Source organism: Myotis yumanensis, unplaced genomic scaffold (assembly GCF_028538775.1).
Source record: "Myotis yumanensis isolate MYYU_CA2020_CCGP unplaced genomic scaffold, mMyoYum1.0.hap1 SCAF_12, whole genome shotgun sequence".
NCBI classification, from domain to species: Eukaryota; Metazoa; Chordata; class Mammalia; order Chiroptera; family Vespertilionidae; genus Myotis; species Myotis yumanensis.
Genome location: NW_027223763.1, coordinates 1108729 through 1128055, shown reverse-complemented (window position 1 = coordinate 1128055; position 19327 = coordinate 1108729). Strand labels below are relative to the sequence as shown.

The 19327-nt window shown below is 56.6% G+C and overlaps 1 protein-coding gene across 1 annotated transcript in view; it reads right to left on the bottom strand.

Annotated features, from left to right (window-relative positions):
- CACNA1B (calcium voltage-gated channel subunit alpha1 B) overlaps nucleotides 1–19327 on the bottom strand; it is a 111750-nt gene that overhangs the window by 44401 nt on the left and 48022 nt on the right. The window contains 4 exon segments of the mRNA XM_070430286.1: nucleotides 8972–9189; nucleotides 9716–10507; nucleotides 13439–13498; nucleotides 18652–18758. Of these exon segments, the coding sequence (XP_070286387.1) occupies nucleotides 8972–9189; nucleotides 9716–10507; nucleotides 13439–13498; nucleotides 18652–18758 (1177 nt within the window).

Genomic DNA, 19327 nt, shown 5'->3' with positions numbered 1-19327 from the left:
AACTGAAAAAATATAATAACTGAAATTAAAATTCAATAGGTGGGCTTAACAGCAGAATGGAGCATACAGAGGAGAGAATCAGTGAACTGAGAGACAGAACAAAAAAAATTACCCAATCTGAACAACAGAGAAAAATAGACTGAAAAAAGTTAACAGAGTCTCAGAGACCTTCGAGACTATAACAAAAGATCTACCATTCACGTCAACAGAGTCCTGAAAAGAAAAGAGAAAGAGGGCAGAGCTGAAGACGTATTCAAAGACATAATGGATGAAATACTCCAAATTTGGCAAAAAGACATAAACCTACAAATTCAAGAATCTGAGCAAACCCCAAACAGGATAAGCCTAAAGCAACTCATGCCAACATACATCATAATCAAACTTCTGAAATATAAAGACAAAGAAACAAATCTTGAAAGCAGCGAGAGAGAAACATCTTACCTATAGGAAGAAAACAATTCGAATGACAGTAGATTTCTCATCAGAAACCATGGAGGTCACAAGGAAGAGGCACACGTTTTTTCAAGTGCTGAAAAAAAAAGAACTGTCAACCCAGAATTCTATACCCAGTAAAAATATCCTTCAGGAATGAAGGGAAAATCAAGACATTATCAGATGAAGGAAAACTAAGAGAATCTGTCGCCCGCAGGCCTACACTAAAAGAATGACCAAGGAAGGTCCTCTAAACAGAATATAAATTATGAAAGAAGAAATACTGGAGTATCAGGAAGGAAGCAAGAACAATAGAAGGAATAAAAATATGAGCAAATACAATATACTTTCTTCTCTTAAATTTCCTAAATTTCTAGGGTGAAGCAAAAGTTATAACACATATTGGTGTGGTTCTAAATATATACACAGGAAATATTTATGACAATCTATATAATAAAACCCTAAGCGACCATTACGGTGGAATGACCAGAACGACCGGCCGCTATGACGTGCACTGACCTCCAGGAGGCAGACGCTCAATGCAGGAGCTTCCCTCTGGTGGTCAGTGTGCTCCCACAGGGGGAGCGCCACTCAGCCAGAAGCCAGGCTCACGGCGGGCGAGCACAGCCGAGGTGGCGGGAGCCTCTCCCCCCTCTGCAGCAGCGCTAAGGAGCAGTGAGCCGAGCAGTAAGGAGCTGAACGGTAAGGAGCAAGGGATCCCAGATTGCGAAAGGGATGTCTGACTGCTGGCGTAGGCCTGATCCCCACGACTGCCAGCTTAGGCTTGATTCCTGGGGGATCGGGTCTAACCCGGCAGGCAGACATCCCCCGAGGGGGCCTGGACTGTGAGAGGGCACAGGCCGGGCTGAGGGACCCCTCTGCCCCCAGTGCACGAATTTCGTGCACCGGGCCTCTAGTTAAACTATATATGGGGAGGAAAAAAGGAGTGAAATTCTCATGCTTCACTCAGACTGATACAGTGATAACTTTAGTATACTGGAGTAAGTTATTGTATAATGTAATACCCAGAGCAAACATTAAAAAAAAATACAGCGATACAGTAAAAAATGCTAAAGTTAAAGCAAAATGAATTCTTAAATATATACAAGTAACCCAAGGAAGGCAGGGAAAAGAAGCCAGAGAAACAAAAAACAGAAAAAACAAAAAGAAACCACAGCAGCAGTCTGAAGCCACAATATATATAATTACATTAAATGTAAATAGTCTAACTATGCCAAAAGGACAGAGCTGACAGAATGAATTAAAAACACCAACCAACTATATGCTGTCTAAGCAAACTCGCCTAAAAATGTAACGATGCAGCTAGTTTGAAAGTGAAAATGTGAAAAAGACACAGCAGAAAACTAAAGCAAGAGTGGGGCATGTTCATGTCGGATAAGGGAGACATCAGAGCCAAGAAAATGGCGGGTACAGGGAGACACGCAGCACAGGACGGAGGGTCGGTCCTTCAGGAAGACAGCCTCGCTGTCTGCCCTCACACACAAAGCTGCCACGTATGTGAGACAAAACCAATAGGACGGGAAGGAGAACCAGATAAACCCACACTCACTGGGGAGACAGCACGTCCTCGGCAGCTGAGATGGGAAGTCCCTCTCACCAGAGCTCTGCGGCCTCGCACACAGACCGAGGGCACCCCCAGAGCCGTCTGCCCAGCAGCAGCGCGTCCTCCCAAGCACCCGCAGAGCGTGGACTCAGATATGCCACCTCCTGGCTGCCCACCAACCTCACCAGGTTTCCAAGACTTGAAACCAGAGTGTGCACACTGACCAAAGGCAGGAGTCAGTGACAAAAAGGTAACAAATCTCCAAACCCTTGGAGACTAAGCAACATGCTTCTCAGTAACCAGAGTCGGAAAGAAAGCCTGCGTGGAACATCTCAAAACGCGACTGAATGAACGTGAAAATAGGCAGAAACCGTGGGACACAGACACCACGGCTCTGAAGAGAGAACGCGTGTCCCTCAACGTTCACGTTACAAAGGAGGACATGACTCCAGCTCCGGACACTAGCCAACAGCAAAACAAACCCAAAGCAAACAGAAAGAGGAAGACCAAGAGCAGATGCGATTGGAAACAGAAAAACAAGAGAAAACCAGCGAAAAGATCAATGAGATTAACAAACTTCTAGCAAGATTGACAAATGGCCGAAATCAGGAATGAGACAGGGCTGGCCCCACGGTCCCGAGGAAGCAGACGATGAGGGCACTGTCACCGCACACCGCCAACCTGACCCCCCACCCGGACGGCCCCCCCTTCCGCCAGCTACTGCACGGCCTGCGGTGACAGACAACAGAGCCTCTGACGAGCGACAAGCAGCTTACATCCCAAGGAGAAACGTTCCACTGGCAAATTCTTCCAAACATTTAAGCAAGAATTAGCACCAGTTACACAATCTCCTCCAAAAACAGAAGAGACACTTTCCCATTCATTCTATGAGTTCAGTCTTCTGACACCGAAACGAGATGCAGCACAAAAAAGAAAACTACAGCCCAGCACCCTCACGAACACAGAGCAAACGCCTAACAAAACAGCAGCAAGTGGAACTCAGGAAAATGTAACAGGAATTACATACAGCGACTGGTAGAATTTATCCCAGGGATCAAGGGCTGCTGAGTATTTGAAAATCAATATAAACTAGCATACAGGGTGGGGCAAAAGTAGGTTTGCAGTGTTGGTATGCAAAACAATACAATAACTAATCAATAATAATACAAGAATAAACTGTGTTCCGCAGACACAGCTGTAAACCTCCTTTTTCCCCAGGAGAAAACTCATGATCCTGTCAATTGTTACAGAAAGTTACCTGACAACATTCAGCACTTATTCGATATAAAAACTCTCCCCCAAAGGGGACACAGCGGAACCTGACGAAGCGCATGACAGAAGAACCTAAAAACGGAAACAGAACTACTGCTGCCAGCCTCCCACTTGAGGGTGACAGACGGACGGACGGACGGACGGACGGGCTCCCTCCATAGAGGGCAGAGAAGGGGCGGTCCGCCCGCAGCTGCCACCTGACCTTGCCCTGAAGGCGCCGCAGGGCCAGGAGGGAGGGAGGAAGGAAAGGCCGCAGGTCAGAGTAACTGCGGGTGCAGGTGCCCCACGTCGGAGGCCCGGGGAGCCCAGGCACCAGGGGAAACACAACCCAAGTTACACAACTTCTTTAAAACGTAATGAAACACAGACACCAGGTGTCACAGTCTATAGGACACAATGAAATTAGTGATTGGAGGGAAATTCATAGCCTTCAGTAATCAAAGAATAAAATAAACCAAGTTTCCAGAAACTAGAAAAGGAACAACCAAGTAAAACCAAGAAGGCACAGAAGACACAATACTGCCAAGAGCTGGGTCTCAGCCCTCTAGCCTCCGGAATTGTGAGTAAATAAATTTCGGGTTTTTAAGCCAATAAATAAATAAATAAATGCAGCAGGAAAATGGTAAAGTTGGAAAGAATTACTTAAAAAAACACATAGAACTAATAAATAAATTAACATACTGTCTTTTTAAGTAAAAATCTACAAAAAAGTATAACCACTAACTAATCAAGAAAAGAGGGGAGGACACAGACATTCAGGACAGAAATGACAAGCGGGAGAAAAGACTGAACGAGAGGACTTTTGTTTGTTGGTCCTCACGGGAGGGTGTTTTTCCGTTGATTTTTAGGGAGCGTGGAAGGGGAGGGGGAGAAAGGGAGGGAAGGAAGGAGCGGGGGGGGGGGGAGAGAGAGAAAGAGAGAGATCGATCAATTGGTTGCCTCACCACACACCCCAATCAGGACCGGTCCGGAGATGGAACCTGCAGCCCAGGTATGTGCCCTTGTTTGATCCCCAGCCTTGGTCGGGGCATGTGCCAAGGCAACCAATCGATGTGTCTCTCTCACATCAATGTTTCTCTCTCCCTCTCTCTTTCTCACTCTCACTCCCTCCCTTCCACTCTCTCTAAAAATCAATGGAAAAAATAGCCTCGGATGAGAATTAACTAAAATAATAATAGTAATAATAGATGACAGAGCCCTCACCGGTTTGGCTCAGTGGATAGAGCGTCGGCCTGTGGACTGAAAGGTCCCAGGTTCGATTCCAGTCAAGGGCATGTACCTGGGTTGTGGGCACATCCCCAGTAGGAGGTGTGCAGGAGGCAGCTGATCGATGTTTCTCTCTCATCGATGTTTCTAACTCTCTATCCCTCTCCCTTCCTCTCTGTAAAAAAATCAATAAAATATATTTTTTAAAAAATAATAGATGACAGAACTTGCATTACAATATTTGGTTTTCAGAAACGGATTTGTGGTGGTACTCAGATAACTACTGAGCATTAATATCTAAACATATAACACTCAATCGTAAGGCAAGGAAGCTACAGAACTCATCCCACTTTAAAGTATCAAACCCTACATAACACATTAATAAACAGAACCCAGCACCACATGAAAAAACAGATATGATAACCATGTGGGGTTTAAGATCGCAAAGACAGTTCAATTATCAGAAAATTCATACTATGAATCCCCAGGTTTTGTGGGTGATCTCTAGGGACGATGAAAGGCCTTCAGGAAATTTAACATCTGCAGATCAATATACTTAATGGAAAAGGAACTGATGGATCCTGTGACATGATTTTACACACACACACACATCTCTCAAACCTAGAACCCATGTTACCTGGTGTAGGCAAACACCAGGCAGGTGCCCATGAGCGCCGTTGCTCTCTGACCCTGTGCTGGCCACGGCAATCAGGCAAAGGAAGTGACAACAAGAGGCATAACTCGGGAGAGGATGGTCAGAAAGGGCTACATCTGCAGGAGTTTTGATACTATAGAGAACCGATGCTAAAATTGATCAACAATTTGAGAATCCAGAAAAGTAATAGGATACAAAATGAACATATAAAAGCCATTAGCCTAGATTTCAGCTTCTGGCAGAAGTAATAGCAGAGAGCGGAATCCCTCCCATCAGTGAAAATAAAAACACCAGAAATTAAGAGAATGAAAAGACCAGCCACAAACTGGAAGATAACATTTGCAAACCACATACCTAATAAAGGACTTGTATCCAAAATATACAAATAAATCTTAAAACTCAAACAACTTAAAAACAAGCCAATTAAAAAAGTGGGCAAACGTGCTGACTCCTAAAACTAGAAATCAGTAATAGAAAGATAACTGGAAAAGTCCCACAATATGCATTTCTAAATAACACATGGACCAGATAAGAAATCTCGAGAGAAATTTTTAAGTATTTTTAACTAAATAAAACTGAAAACACAACTTATCCAACTTTGTCAGGCAATGCTACGAGGGAAATGCGTAGCTTTGAGTGCACACATTAGGAGAGAAGAAAGATCTAAAATCAATACTCTAAGCTCCCACCTTAGGAAATCAGAAAAAGAAAAGAAAAGCAAATCCAAAGTGAGCAACAGAAAGAAATAAGAATTAGAGCAGAAATTAATAAAATTTAAGAGAGGGAATCAATAGAGATCATTGACAAAACCAAAAGCTGGTTCTTTAAGAAGATCAGTAAAATCGACAAGCCTCTAGTTAGGCCAGCTAAGAAAAAAGAGGGAAAGCACAGATTCTATCAGAAAAGAACCAGCACTCTCTGGCGTGGCTCAGTGGTTAGAGCAGGGGGGTCCTCAAACTACGGCCCGCGGGCCACATGCAAATACAAATATTGTATTTGTTCCCATTTTGTCTGTTTTTTTAAAATACATTTTATTGATTTTTTTTACAGAGAGGAAGGGAGAGAGATAGAGAGTTAGAAACATCGATGAAAGAGAAACATCAATCAGCTGCCTGCTGCACACCTCCCACTGGGGATGTGCCCACAACCCAGACACATGCCCTTGACCGGAATCGAACCCGGGACCCTTCAGTCCGCAGGCCGGCGCTCTATCCACTGAGCCTAACTGGTTTCGGCCAGTTTTGTTTTTTTTTTACTTCAAAATAAGATATGTGCAGTGTGCACAGGAATTTGTTCATAGTTTTTTTAAACTATAGTCCGGCCCTCCAATTGTCTGAGGGACAGTGAACTGGCCACCTGTTTAAAAAGTTTGAGGACCCCTGGTTAGAGTGTTGGACACAACACCATTTGTATTAGCACCCCCCAAATGAAATATGTAGATATAAATCTAAGAAAATATGTAAGAGATCTCTATGAGGAAAAATACAAAATTCTGATGGATAGAAATCAAAGACCTAAATGAATGCAGAGACATTCCGAGACAGGGAGACTCACTATTGTCAGGATGACAGTTCTTCCCAACTTGGTCTATAGATTTAATGCAGCCACAATCAAAATCCCAGGAAATAATTCCATGGATATTGACAAACTGATTCTAAAGTTTATACGGAGGCGCAAGACTCAGAGGAGGCAACAATTCAATACTGAAGAAAAAAGTTAAGAGGACCGATGCTGCCCAACTTGGAGACTCACAAAACCACAGCGATCCAGACGGTATGGCACTGGCGAGAGGACACGCACACAGAGCGATGCACAGGAGCCGGAGACAGACCCACGAAGGAGCCACGGCCACACGACAGAACGAAGAGTCTCTTCAACAAATGGCGCTGCAGCAAGTGGACATCACGTGCAAAAGTATGAACGTAGACACAGACTTCACACTCCCCACAAGCACTGAGTGAAGGTGGCTCGTGGGCCTGCCTGTGAGATGCAAAGGCCTACAGCTCCTAGGAGAAAACCTAGCTGACCTTGGGCCTGGGGGTCCTTTAGACAGAGCACTGAACACGTGGCCCACGAAAGAAATGATGAGCAAGCTGGGCTTCTCTTAAATGAACAACTTCTGTCTGCAAGAGGCAACGCCAAGGGAATGAGAAGACGGGCCACCGACGGAGGAAATGTCTCCAAAGGCTCATCTGATAAAAGACTGTTATCCAAAATGTACAAAGAATCTTAAAACTCAACAACATGAAAGCAAACCACCTGATTAAAATATGGGTCAGAAACCTTAACAGACACCCACCGAAGAAGACGCACTGACGGCAAACGGGCAAAGCGGAAGCTGCCCGCAGCGGACGGCACCGGAGACGCACGTTCACACCATCCGACTCCGCCACACCCACCAGAGGCCGGAGGGACGCTGACCACACCCCACGCTGGCGCCTCGCTCCCTGCTGGTGGGAATGCTAAGCGTGTAGCTAGTTTGGCCTTTTCTTACAAAATTAAACATGTTCTCGCCATATGACCCAGCCACCGCTCTCCTTGGTATTTACCCAAAGGAGTTCAAAACCTATGTTCACACACAAATCTGTACACGTATGACAGCAGCTTTATTCATAATTGTCAAAATTTGGAAGCAACTGAGATGCTCTCCAGGAGGTAGGTAAATGGATAAAAAACCGTGGTCCATCCAGACAGCGGACTATTACTCGGGGCTGAGAGAAATGAACTATCGAGACACATAGGAACCTTACACGCATGGGACTGAGAGAAGCCAGACTGACAAGGCTACACACGTGTGACTACACCTATGTCACATCCTGGAAAAGGTCACACTGCGGGACAGTGAAATGACCAGGGCTGCCAGGGCTGGGGAGGTGGGGCCACACCTGGACACCCGTGAACAAAAGCCAGGTGGGCCGTGGCTCGTCCTCAGCTGATGCAGGGAGCAGAGCAGGGCTGGCTGCTGGGGGTCTGGGAAGACGAGTCACTAGCCCCCCGCCTCCAGGTGAAACAGGAAGAGGGAGAGGAGGTCAGGCAGCCAGAGCCAGGCGCCCTCCCTGTTCTCCCCAGGAAGGCACCCTGGCCCACAGGCCCAGGTGAGGGCCCCTGAGCGGGGTGGGTGCAGGCATGTGTCTGCGTGTGGACACGTGCGAACACAGGCAGGCGTGTGGCAGCACCCGGTCCGCTTCATTGGCATCCACATCCGCTCTGCTCCTGCGGCCTCCCCTGTGCTGGGAGCGTGTTCTCTACCCTCGGTGCTCACACGAAAGCATGCACCTTGCACAGTGGGACGGCCTGTCCTCGTCAGCTCGGTCCCTCCCTGCCCCTGGAGCCCCAGCGCCTGCACACAGTGGGTGACGCTGCTCAATGTGGGCCTCGCGGACATGAGCGAGGGGGGAGGGGATGGCAGCTCAGCAGGGACAGCAAGGCGTGGGGGACAGCCCCCCGCACCTCCCCTCCGCACCCGCAAGTTCTCGGCCGGGTGTCTGTGGCCTGGTCCTTAGCTGCTCCTGTGTGGTCTGTCCTCCTGGGACAGCAGCCCCACAGGGCAGCCCTGGCACCCCCTGCGGTGTCCCCAGCACCCTAGTGATTTGGCTGGGAACTTGCAGATGTTTTTGGAGGCAGGAGGACAGAGCCCAAGTGACAGACAGACGACAGGAGCAGTGCTCGCCTGCGGCACTAGGAGCAAAGGGCGTCGAGGCACTGGTGCGGCCAGCAACGGCCCTCTCTCCTGGGGGGCCACAGAGGCAGCTCTGTCCCCGGGCCGCTGCACGTGCAGAGAGCAAGGGACGCAGTGGGGCCTGCAAAGGTGGGCCTGCCCTGCTGGTTCGGGAGATACTCACTGAGCACAGCCGTGGTCTCGCCAGGTGGGCCGGGCGGCGCCACTGGGACGTGCACAGCGGCACTGGGCTCTGAGGGCTGCGTGCCCATCCGAGTGACGTTCCGCTGGTTATCCGCATCCTCCGGCTGCTCCTCCGCCTTCTGCACGCAGGTGCTGGGCAGGGCGCGCACCAGGCCCACACCCATCGCGGCGCCGGCCTCCAGGTCACAGTGTGGCTCCCTGCAACCCAAGGCCCGGCACAGGTTGGAAAGGAGGAAGGCAGGCGGGAGTCAAAAAGGGCCAGGCAGGAGGGTCTACACTACACAGCGCTCCCCAGTCCTCTCCTCCCTGGAACTGGGGAGTCAACGTGTCCGAAACCAGCCCCAGCCACTTCTCCCCAGGCCAGTGATGGCGAACCTGTGACACGCGTGTCAGAGGTGACACGCGAACTCATTTTTTTGGTTGATTTTTCTTTGTTAAATGGCATTTAAATATATAAAATAAATATCAAAAATATAAGTCTTTGTTTTACTATGGCTGCAAATATCAAAAAATTTCTACATGTGACACGGCACCAGAGTTAAGTTAGGGTTTTTCAAAATGCTGACACGCCGAGCTCAGAAGGTTCGCCATCACCTAAGCCTCTCTTCCTCCCCAAGCCTTAAAACGACGCCTGCCATTCGCAGAGGTGCCCTCCCTCACCCCGCAGGCAGGGTCGGCATGGCCGGAGGGGGCGTGGCCAGGGCCCCCCTGCGCGCTCACTCACTGGGGCTGGAGGTCCCGCGGCTCCTTGTCCTTGTCCTTGTCCTCCGCCTCGCCCTCCTTCTCCACAGCCTCCTCGGGTGCGGGCGGTGGCTTGTGCCGCGTCCGGTGCCTCCGCGCTGGCTCCTCGCTGCTCTCCGCCTCCCGGGGGCCGACCCGGGGGCCACGGTGCCGGGCTCGCCGCTCGCCCCTGGCTCCGTGCGCGGCGCCGTCCTTGCCCTGGTCCCCGTGGCGGTGCGTGCGGTGGCGCCGGGGTTCCCGCTCGGCCGCCTCCTCTGGGGAGCCGCGCCGGTGGTGGCGCCGGCCGCCTTCGGGCCCCGGGCCGCGGCCGCGCTCGCTCCGGGCCTCCCGGGTCCCCGCGGTCTCCTTGCTGCGGCTGCGGTGCGGCCGTGCCCGCTCCTCTGGGGCAGCAGGCTCCCCGCTCTCAGCCTTCGGGGCGTCCGCCCGGTCCTGCTCCCCCGCCTGCCCAGGGGCCTTGTCCTTGTCGCGGTGCCGGTGATGCCTGCGCGGCGGGTCCGCGCCCTCGGCAGCCTCCGCGCCCTCGGCAGCCTCCACGCCCTCGGGCCGCACCTTGCCCCCCGCGGGCCCCCGCGGGCCCTCGCGGCCGGGCTCCACCACGAGCGGCCGGTCCAGGTGCGTCTTCATGTCGGGGTGCAGGTGGCGCGCGGTGGCGAAGCGCAGCCGCTCCTCGGGGCCCATCTCGCTGTACAGCGCCTCGCAGCTGGCGCGAAGGTTCTGCAGGCGCAGCTGGCTGGTCCGCTGCTCCCACACCGAGCGCGCCTTGGCGTTCTGCTGCCTGCGGGGAGAGGGGGGTGAGCACCCTTGCACCCCCGCTTGTCCTCGGGCAGGGGAAGCCACAGATGACACAGCGATGGAGGATGGCAGAGTGGGTGCGGGGAGCGGGAGGGAGGGCGAGGGCGCAGGAGCCCTGAGGAGCCCTGGCGGTCAGTGCAGGAGGGCAGGTGGGGGGACCCAGGGTCAGAGAATTCACCCGGTGGCCCCGACCCACAGACTGTGGGTGCACCAGCCTGGGGGGAGGGCTCAGGCCACTCCTGAGCAGGTGGACATTGGCCTGAGACCAGGAGGCGAGGGCAGTGGGAATGATGGGCACTAGGGTGAGGTGGTGGGTCGGCGTCAGGAAGGTGGGCCGCTGGCCAGGCCAGATGGGGGGCTGCGTCCGGGCGGGCAGGGGCGGCGCCTCCCCTCCATTCCAGGAGATGCTGAGTGGGGGCCAGGACGGAGCAGGTGGCCGCTCAGGACGCCCGCTGCTCAGCTCAAGACCAACCGGCTGCTCCCAGGAGGCACTGCCTGCATGGCCACCAATGCCCTGCACCCTCCTGGCTCCACTCAGAGCGCCCCTCCCCGGGATGGGCCAGAGCGGCCTGTGGTCCCAGCTCAGCCCTCGCTGGACAGGGTACCAAAGGCCTGAGCTCCACCGCCTCGGTCACGGCTGGGGCTCCGCTGCCCGCTCTTTGCTGAGTAAACCCGCACCTCTCCCTGCCCCCTGCCCCCCCCCCCCCCCCACAAAGACGGCCCAGCCCACATGGCCTCTGAGCTCAGCGTCGCTCCTCCTGCCCTGAGGTGGCCCGGCCACCGTGGTGGGGGCCCCCGCAGTCTGAGGCCGATGGGACTGGGCTTGTGTGTCCATCAGCAGCCACACTGTGCTCTGGGCCCTGGTGCGCCCCTCAGCTCCCCTCCCAACTACCTCGGTCAGGCTATCCCACTCCACCGTGAGGACCCAGCCAGAGGGCACAGCCCACAGGGTCCCACAGCGAGTCTCGGACGGAGCCAGGATCGGACACATGCGAGGATCAAGAGGAAAGGGGATCTAGAGAAAACGGGGGCCTCGGCCCAACCCCAACCGCACCGACCACACCTAGGGCCACAGCCTGAGGGGCCCTGGGCACTGGCCCCACGGTGACTGCAGAGCGGTGGTGGCTGTCCGGACTGAAGGCCGAGACCAGGCCCCCGTGCGTGCGTGCGTGCGGGACCGTTTCCGGGGCAGAGCGCACAGTGCCTGCCCCTCACCTGGGGCCTGACGGGGGAGGCGGAGCGATGTAGGGGGAAGTGTTGACCTCTCTGGCCACCTGTGGACGCACCCTTCACCTGCCGCCCCACCTGCCCTGCCCTCTGACCTGGGAACCAGGCTGCCCTGCCCCTGGTCACCTTGCGACAAGCCCAACTTCTCTTTCTTTAGCTCCAACCTTGAGCCACAGGGACCTGCCCCCCCCCCCCCCCCCCCCCCCCCCCCACACACAGAGCTCGGGGGATTCTGAAAAACGCAGACCCGTGTGATGGAGGGCAGCCATGCGGGGCGTGCTGCGGCGCAGGGGCACTGCCTCAGGCCCCTGGTCGGTCCGCACCCTGAGATGGGCCTGGAGGCTAAGCCATTGGTTGCAGGGTGGTGGCCGCTCAGACGCAGCCCTGGTCCTGAGGCCCAGTTCTCTGTGCACAGAGCACAGACAGACAATGAGACGGGGCCGTGCGTGCCTCCTGGCAGGTGGGACTGGCTGTGCCCCCCACTTCTGTGGCCTGTCCCCCAGGATCCAGCTTGAGGTGGACTGACTGGGCTGACGGTAGGACACCAGGGGGCGCCAGGCCCCCCTCACAGCTACCTGGGGAGCCAGGCCCTGCTATGCTGGCCCTGTTCCTGCCAGTCTCTGCCTCTAGCTCCAGGCCACCCATTGTCTGCGGTGCCACCCTGCAGCCACACCGCCCTCCTCTCAGGAGAGTCTGTGTGCGGCCTCTCCTCCCTCTAGTGCCTGTCAGCAGCTGCACCCCACACTCATGCTGCCCCCCCTGCATCCTGCCCGAGTTCACAGGCCACGCAGGAACGGGAAAGCAGGGCCGGCTGCCTTCTGACCCGCAGGTCCGTGTGCGAGAGTCCCGCCCCGGCCAAGTCCCGCCTGGAAAGGCTCTTTAGGGGTCACACGGAGGAGCGGCTCCCCAGCGTCCTGGTGGCCTTGCAGGCACAGCCCGCCCCCGACGCTGTGTGGGCCTCTGTGCTGGGGACCCTGCTTTGCAGTTTCTGGGCTGGGAGCGCACGGCGGCCCCGGTGTGCCACCTGTACCCCTGTCCCCTCACTGCTCTCCACTGAGAGCCAGCCAGCGGGACCCGCTCTCCTACCCACGGGACATCAGCCTGCAGCCTGCGTGCTCGTGGGAGACAGCCTGGAGGTGCTGGCTGGGCAGGGAGCGGGGTTCAGGGCCCGCAGCAGTTCCCACCGCCGGTGGCAGAGGAGGCACCTGGCCGCCCCCGTGCAGGTGGTGTGACTGGGCAACTCCAGACCCCTCACTGCATGGCCTGACTCCACCCTAAGGAGGCGGCCCCGGGGTGACCCCCAGCCCACCGCCTGGTCTCCATGGCTCTCCCTCGGCTCCGGCCGGTCCCAGGTGAGCCTCACAGCTGGAGGCAGCCCTGCTCTTGCTACAAGGACGTGGGAGGACCCACGAGTGTCCCCGTGAGCACGGACGGAACTCGAGCTCGTGGGCCAAGGAGCCCGAGACCCTGAGTGACGGCACACGGACAGACAGCAGACAAGGACAGACACCAGGAGGGGCGGAGGAGGGCGGGATGGGGCATCAGGAAGCGTGCCCACTGTCCCGCCAGGCTGCAGGCGGCTGCGGAGCTGCCCCCAAAGCGGATGACCAAGGGGAGCAGAGTTGGGGGGCAGGCATTGGCGTGTGGTTATCATGAAGCCGGGCAGGGTCGTGGCAGAGCGACTCACGAGTTCACGCTGGAGACAGATGAGCTGCGAGACACAGCACCCCGCGTGTGCCTTACAAAACTGCACATGCAAGAGACAGAACAGAACAAGGTGAGGGGCCAGAGCGCCTAAGACACGGACACACGCGTGAGCGCATCGGTCAGCAGGCTGCGGTGCGCATCCAGGCAGGAGGCCAGGCACACGTCCGGCAGAGGTCACCGCGACCTTGGGGCAAAAGAGAAGTTGAGAGAGAGCATCCGGCAGATCCGCGAGGCTCAGTGCGAGCCCGTGGTGGCTGGACGATGAGAAGCCTTCCCCCGGGGCCGCCTGGCACCCCCCGCCCCTGGCACCCCTGCCCTGTAAGAGCAGAGTCTCCCCTCCAGCTGTGGCCGCTGGCAGGGCTGGTGCACCTGCCTTCAGAAGGAGCAGAGCGGTGGTCATAGGCCTGACGACGGTGTCTCCGGGCCCTGTGCCCGCCGTCCAGGCACCCCACCCCAGGCCCTCAGCCCAGCTCTACGTCACCCTGACCTTCCCTTCCGGGGCCCACAGCTCCATCCCAGCCCCTGCCCTTGGGTGTGACTCCAGCCGTTTCCGAGTGCCTTTCTGGAAGCTTCCCCAAGCCAACAGGAAAACCGACATCTCCTTCCCCGTCGCCCTGCAGGGTGGCTCCCAGGAGGCCCGGGGCTCCTCCCTCCTGAAGCCGAGTCCACAGACGTGTGTGCGAGGAGCTCACAGCAATCACCTGCCGCCAGGCCCTGGGCGCACACAGTGTGTGTGTGTGTGTGCGAGGAGCTCACAGCAATCACCTGCCGCCAGGCCCTGGGCGCACACGGTGTGTGTGTGTGTGTGTGCGAGGAGCTCACAGCAATCACCTGCCGCCAGGCCCTGGGCGCACACGGTGTGTGTGTGTGCGAGGAGCTCACAGCAATCACCTGCCGCCAGGCCCTGGGCGCACACGGTGTGTGCGCGAGCAAGTGTGCGAATCAGTGTGACCGCGTGTGTAAATTTGTGAATGAGTATGTGAGTGGGTGTGAGAGCATGAGGGCGTAAAAGAGTGGTATGGGGGGCATAAATGTGAACGTGTGTGTGTCAATGAGTCATGTGTGGAAATAAATGTGAACGTGTGAGCGTGTGGGGTGGGAATGAGTGGTGAGTGTGGGTAAATGTGAGCGTGTGTGTGTGTGTGAGTGTGAAAATGGGGGTGGGAATGAGTGGTGAGTGTGGGTAAATGTGAGCATGTGTGTGTGTGAGTGTGAGCATGGGGGTGGGAATGAGTGGTGAGTGTGGGTAAATGTGAGTGTGTGTGTGTGTGTGTGTGTGTGTGTGAGTGAGCATGGGGGTGGGAATGAGTGGTGAGTGTGGGTAAATGTGAGCGTGTGTGTGTGTGTGAGTGTGAGCATGGGGGTGGGAATGAGTGGTGAGTGTGGGTAAATGTGAGCGTGTGTGTGTGTGTGTGTGAGTGTGAGCGTGGGGGTGGGAATGAGTGGTGAGTGTGGGTAAATGTGAGCGTGTGTGTGTGTGAGTGTGAGCATGGGGGTGGGAATGAGTGGTGAGTGTGGGTAAATGTGAGCGTGTGTGTGTGTGTGTGAGTGTGAGCATGGGGGTGGGAATGAGTGGTGAGTGTGGGTTAAGTGTGAGCGTGTGTGTGTGTGAGTGAGCATGGGGGTGGGAATGAGTGGTGAGTGTGGGTAAATGTGAGCGTGTGTGTGTGTGAGTGTGAGCATGGGGGTGGGAATGAGTGGTGAGTGTGGGTAAATGTGAGCGTGTGTGTGTGTGTGAGTGTGAAAATGGGGGTGGGAATGAGAGGTGAGTGTGGGTAAATGTGAGCATGTGTGTGTGTGAGTGTGAGCATGGGGGTGGGAATGAGTGGTGAGTGTGGGTAAATGTGAGCGTGTGTGTGTGTGTGTGTGTGTGAGTGAGCATGGGGGTGGGAATGAGTGGTGAGTGTGGGTAAATGTGAGCGTGTGTGTGTGTGAGTGTGAGCATGGGGGTGGGAATGAGTGGTGAGTGTGGGTAAATGTGAGCGTGTGTGTGTGTGTGAGTGTGAACGTGGGGGTGGGAATGAGTGGTGAGTGTGGGTAAATGTGAGCGTGTGTGTGTGTGTGTGAGCATGGGGGTGGGAATGAGTGGTGAGTGTGGGTAAATGTGAACGTGTGTGTGTGTGTGTGAGTGTGAGCATGGGGGTGGGAATGAGTGGTGAGTGTGGGTAAATGTGAGCGTGTGTGTGTGTGAGTGAGCATGGGGGTGGGAATGAGTGGTGAGTGTGGGTAAATGTGAGCGTGTGTGTGTGTGAGTGTGAGCATGGGGGTGGGAATGAGTGGTGAGTGTGGGTAAATGTGAGCGTGTGTGTGTGTGTGAGTGAGCATGGGGGTGGGAATGAGTGGTGAGTGTGGGTTAAGTGTGAGCGTATGTGTGTGTGTGTGAGCGTGGGGGTGAGAATGAGTGGTGAGTGTGGGTTAAGTGTGAGCGTGTGTGTGTGTGTGTGAGCGTGGGGGTGAGAATGAGTGGTGAGTGTGGGTTAAGTGTGAGCGTGTGTGTGTGTGTGTGAGTGAGCATGGGGGTGGGAATGAGTGGTGAGTGTGGGTTAAGTGTGAACGTGTGTGTGTGTGTGAGCGTGGGGGTGAGAATGAGTGGTGAGTGTGGGTAAGTGTGAGCGTATGTGTGTGAGTGTGAGCATGGGGGTGGGAATGAGTGGTGAGTGTGGGTAAATGTGAGCGTGTGTGTGTGTGTGAGTGTGAAAATGGGGGTGGGAATGAGTGGTGAGTGTGGGTAAATGTGAGCATGTGTGTGTGTGAGTGTGAGCATGGGGGTGGGAATGAGTGGTGAGTGTGGGTAAATGTGAGCGTGTGTGTGTGTGTGTGTGAGTGAGCATGGGGGTGGGAATGAGTGGTGAGTGTGGGTAAATGTGAGCGTGTGTGTGTGTGTGTGTGAGCATGGGGGTGGGAATGAGTGGTGAGTGTGGGTAAATGTGAGTGTGTGTGTGTGTGTGTGAGTGTGAGCGTGGGGGTGGGAATGAGTGGTGAGTGTGGGTAAGTGTGAGCGTGTGTGTGTGTGTGTGAGCATGGGGGTGGGAATGAGTGGTGAGTGTGGGTAAATGTGAGTATGTGTGTGTGTGTGTGAGTGTAAACATGGGGGTGGGAATGAGTGGTGAGTGTGGGTAAATGTGAGTGTGTGTGTGTGTGTGTGTGTGTGAGTGAGCATGGGGGTGGGAATGAGTGGTGAGTGTGGGTAAATGTGAGTGTGTGTGTGTGTGAGTGTGAGCATGGGGGTGGGAATGAGTGGTGAGTGTGGGTAAGTGTGAGCGTGTGGGGGTGGAACATGTGCCAGGCATGTGGGCAGCGGTGGTCAGAGCCCAGGGACGATGAGGTGGCAGTACAGGGAGCCACATCGCTTCAACCTTCACATCTCCTCCCTCCCAGGAGCCTGAAGTGACCATCACCTGAGGCCAGACCCTCACAGCCCCAGCCGAGCTGTGGGGACACAGGTCCTTCCGAGGGACCCAGCAGAGCCGTCGCTCGGCACCGTCGTGCACAGCTGCACGCACAGAGGGAGCCTCTGGGACACGGACACTAATGGTCCCTCAGCAGCAAGTCCTCCCAGGTCAGGCCCACGGCACGGCTGCGGACTGGATCCGGGGGGCCCTCTGTGCCCGCTCTCACCCACCCAGCAGCTGGCCATGGACATGGCCCTGGGGAGAGCAGGCGCTGCCCATCCAACTGACAGACTCACCTGGAGAACAGGAAACGTGGGGGAAGGGCAGGGGACAGACAGACGCCAGGAGCTCTGAGCCAGGAGCCAGGGCCTCACGCCGCTCTCAGCTGCCCGGCGGCCTCATCAGACCCACTGTGTGTCCACAGAGGGGGCGGAGGACCTGCCACCCAGGACCAAGCCCAGATCTGCTCCCAGGACAGCCTGCAGGCCCCACAGGGAACATGGGGACCCAGCCTGCCCACGCCCAGCAGCTGTGACAGGTGAGCTCGGACCCTGGGAGGCAGGTCCGCGCCTTGTTCCCAACAACGGGCTCCCCAGGAGGGAGCAGAGGAGGTGGAAGAGCGTCCGCAACTCCTTCTCAGTGGCCTGGCATGAGGCCCCAGCACCTGCACTCCGAGGTTCTGCCCCAGATGGAGCGGCCCTGCCTCACCTCCGAGGAGCCAGCCTGGCGGGTGGCAGGGCCCCGGGTGGAGCCCTCACCTCCAGCCCCGCAGAAGACGTGCTCCCCCCCACCCCCCCCGCCGCCCCGGCCGGGTGAGCGAGCAGAAGGCTCGTGCTGACCCTCGACAGCAGACCTCAGCAGCCCACTGGGGAGAGGGCCAGGAGGGAGGTCGCAGCCGGGAGCAAGCAGAGCGAGGGACAGCATCCCGGCGCCCGAGCGCCTGCCCCGCTCCCAGGGCTGAGCCGCCTCTAACACCCCCACCAACTCGTGCACGGTGCCGGCTCAGACAGGCCCTGGCAGACGCCCTCCCCGAGAACAGGCCCTCACCCCGGTGATGGCCTCGCCAGACAGGACTGCTGTACACCTGCTCCCGTGCACGCACACAGCCAGCACCCGGGGCCATCACGCACCTCAGCGGCACAGGTGTGCCCGCAGCACAGGCGCCATGACCACCATGTCACAGAAGAGGGGGCACCGGCCACAGAGCTGGGCCGTGGGTCAGCCGGGAAGTGAGAGGTGTGTGCTGGGTGGTCATGGGGCTGAACTCGCCTGGAAGGGAGCCCAGCAGGTCACCCCCCTGCTCCTACACCTGCCTTCCCCTGGCTGACCGCCCCTGACCACTGCAGCCCCAGGCCCTGGGCTGCGCACTGAGCCACCGGGAAGTCCCAATGCCTCGGCCTGGCCTTCACCTTCTCTCCCCCTGGCCCGCCCTGGACCTCGGGCCCAGTACCAAGCCCTCAAAGACATTTCTGGAAATGCGTCACGTCCTGGGGCCACTGAGTCCCACCGAGAATCTTTGGTTCACAAAGTGCATTTCTAAGAAGCGCCCAGCTCGTGGCTGTGCTCAGGGGAGGCCCTGCGGCCCCCACCACAATGCGGGGTCGGCAGGCGGCGGGGTCTGCTCCTGCCCAGATGGGAGCTGCTGATGCGTCGCTGCGGGAGAGGAGAGCCGTCCCTGCCAGCAGGGCCCTGTGTCCCAACCAGCTCCAGCAGAGGCGGGGCCCGAGGAAGCCTCTGGAAGGGGTGCCCAGCGGGGACCTAGCAGCCCCACCCCAGCCTCTCCCGCTCTCAAGAGCCTTACGTGGCAATGGAGACGTTCGTGGCCGACATGGGGCTGACTTCAGCCACTTCCTTGGCCTTTTGCAGAGCAAGCTTCTGATTGGCGGCCTCTTCCATCTCCTCCTCATCCTGTGAGGGACAGAAGCACGGCTGTGCTGCAGAGGGCTGTGTCCGCCTCGTCCGCCTCCCGGGCCCGAGTCCTTCCTGCCGCTGAACCTGCGCCAGGCAGCGGCCCCTGCACTGGCCTGATACCCTCCGCACGGAGGCTCAGTGGCCGCCGGCTCATCAAGGTGACCGTCCCAGGTGTCCTGCCTCAGCCGCCCTCCCACGTGCCGCCTCCTGAAGTGCTCCAGCCCCGGGACCCAGGCGCTGCCTGTGCAGGCCTCGGTGCCACAGCTCTTCAGCCTTCCTGTCAAAATGCAAACCGCACCTGCCCCGCCCCCGGGAGCACCTGCCCCGCCCCCGGGAGCACCTGCCACTCTTGAACCCGGCCAGCTCTGCAAGGAGACAGGGCCGGGCTCCCCACCTGAGCCTGGGTCCTCCCAGCCGCTGCCACCGGGAGTGTCAAGCAAGGGTACCTCACAGCCTCTGGGCTTGCCTACCTGTCCCCCTGTCCCGGCCCTGTTGCCCCCACACCTGGACAGCCACCTGCAGGGCCTGGCCCTGTGTTCCCGTCCACAGCGAGTTCCTGGGAGGAC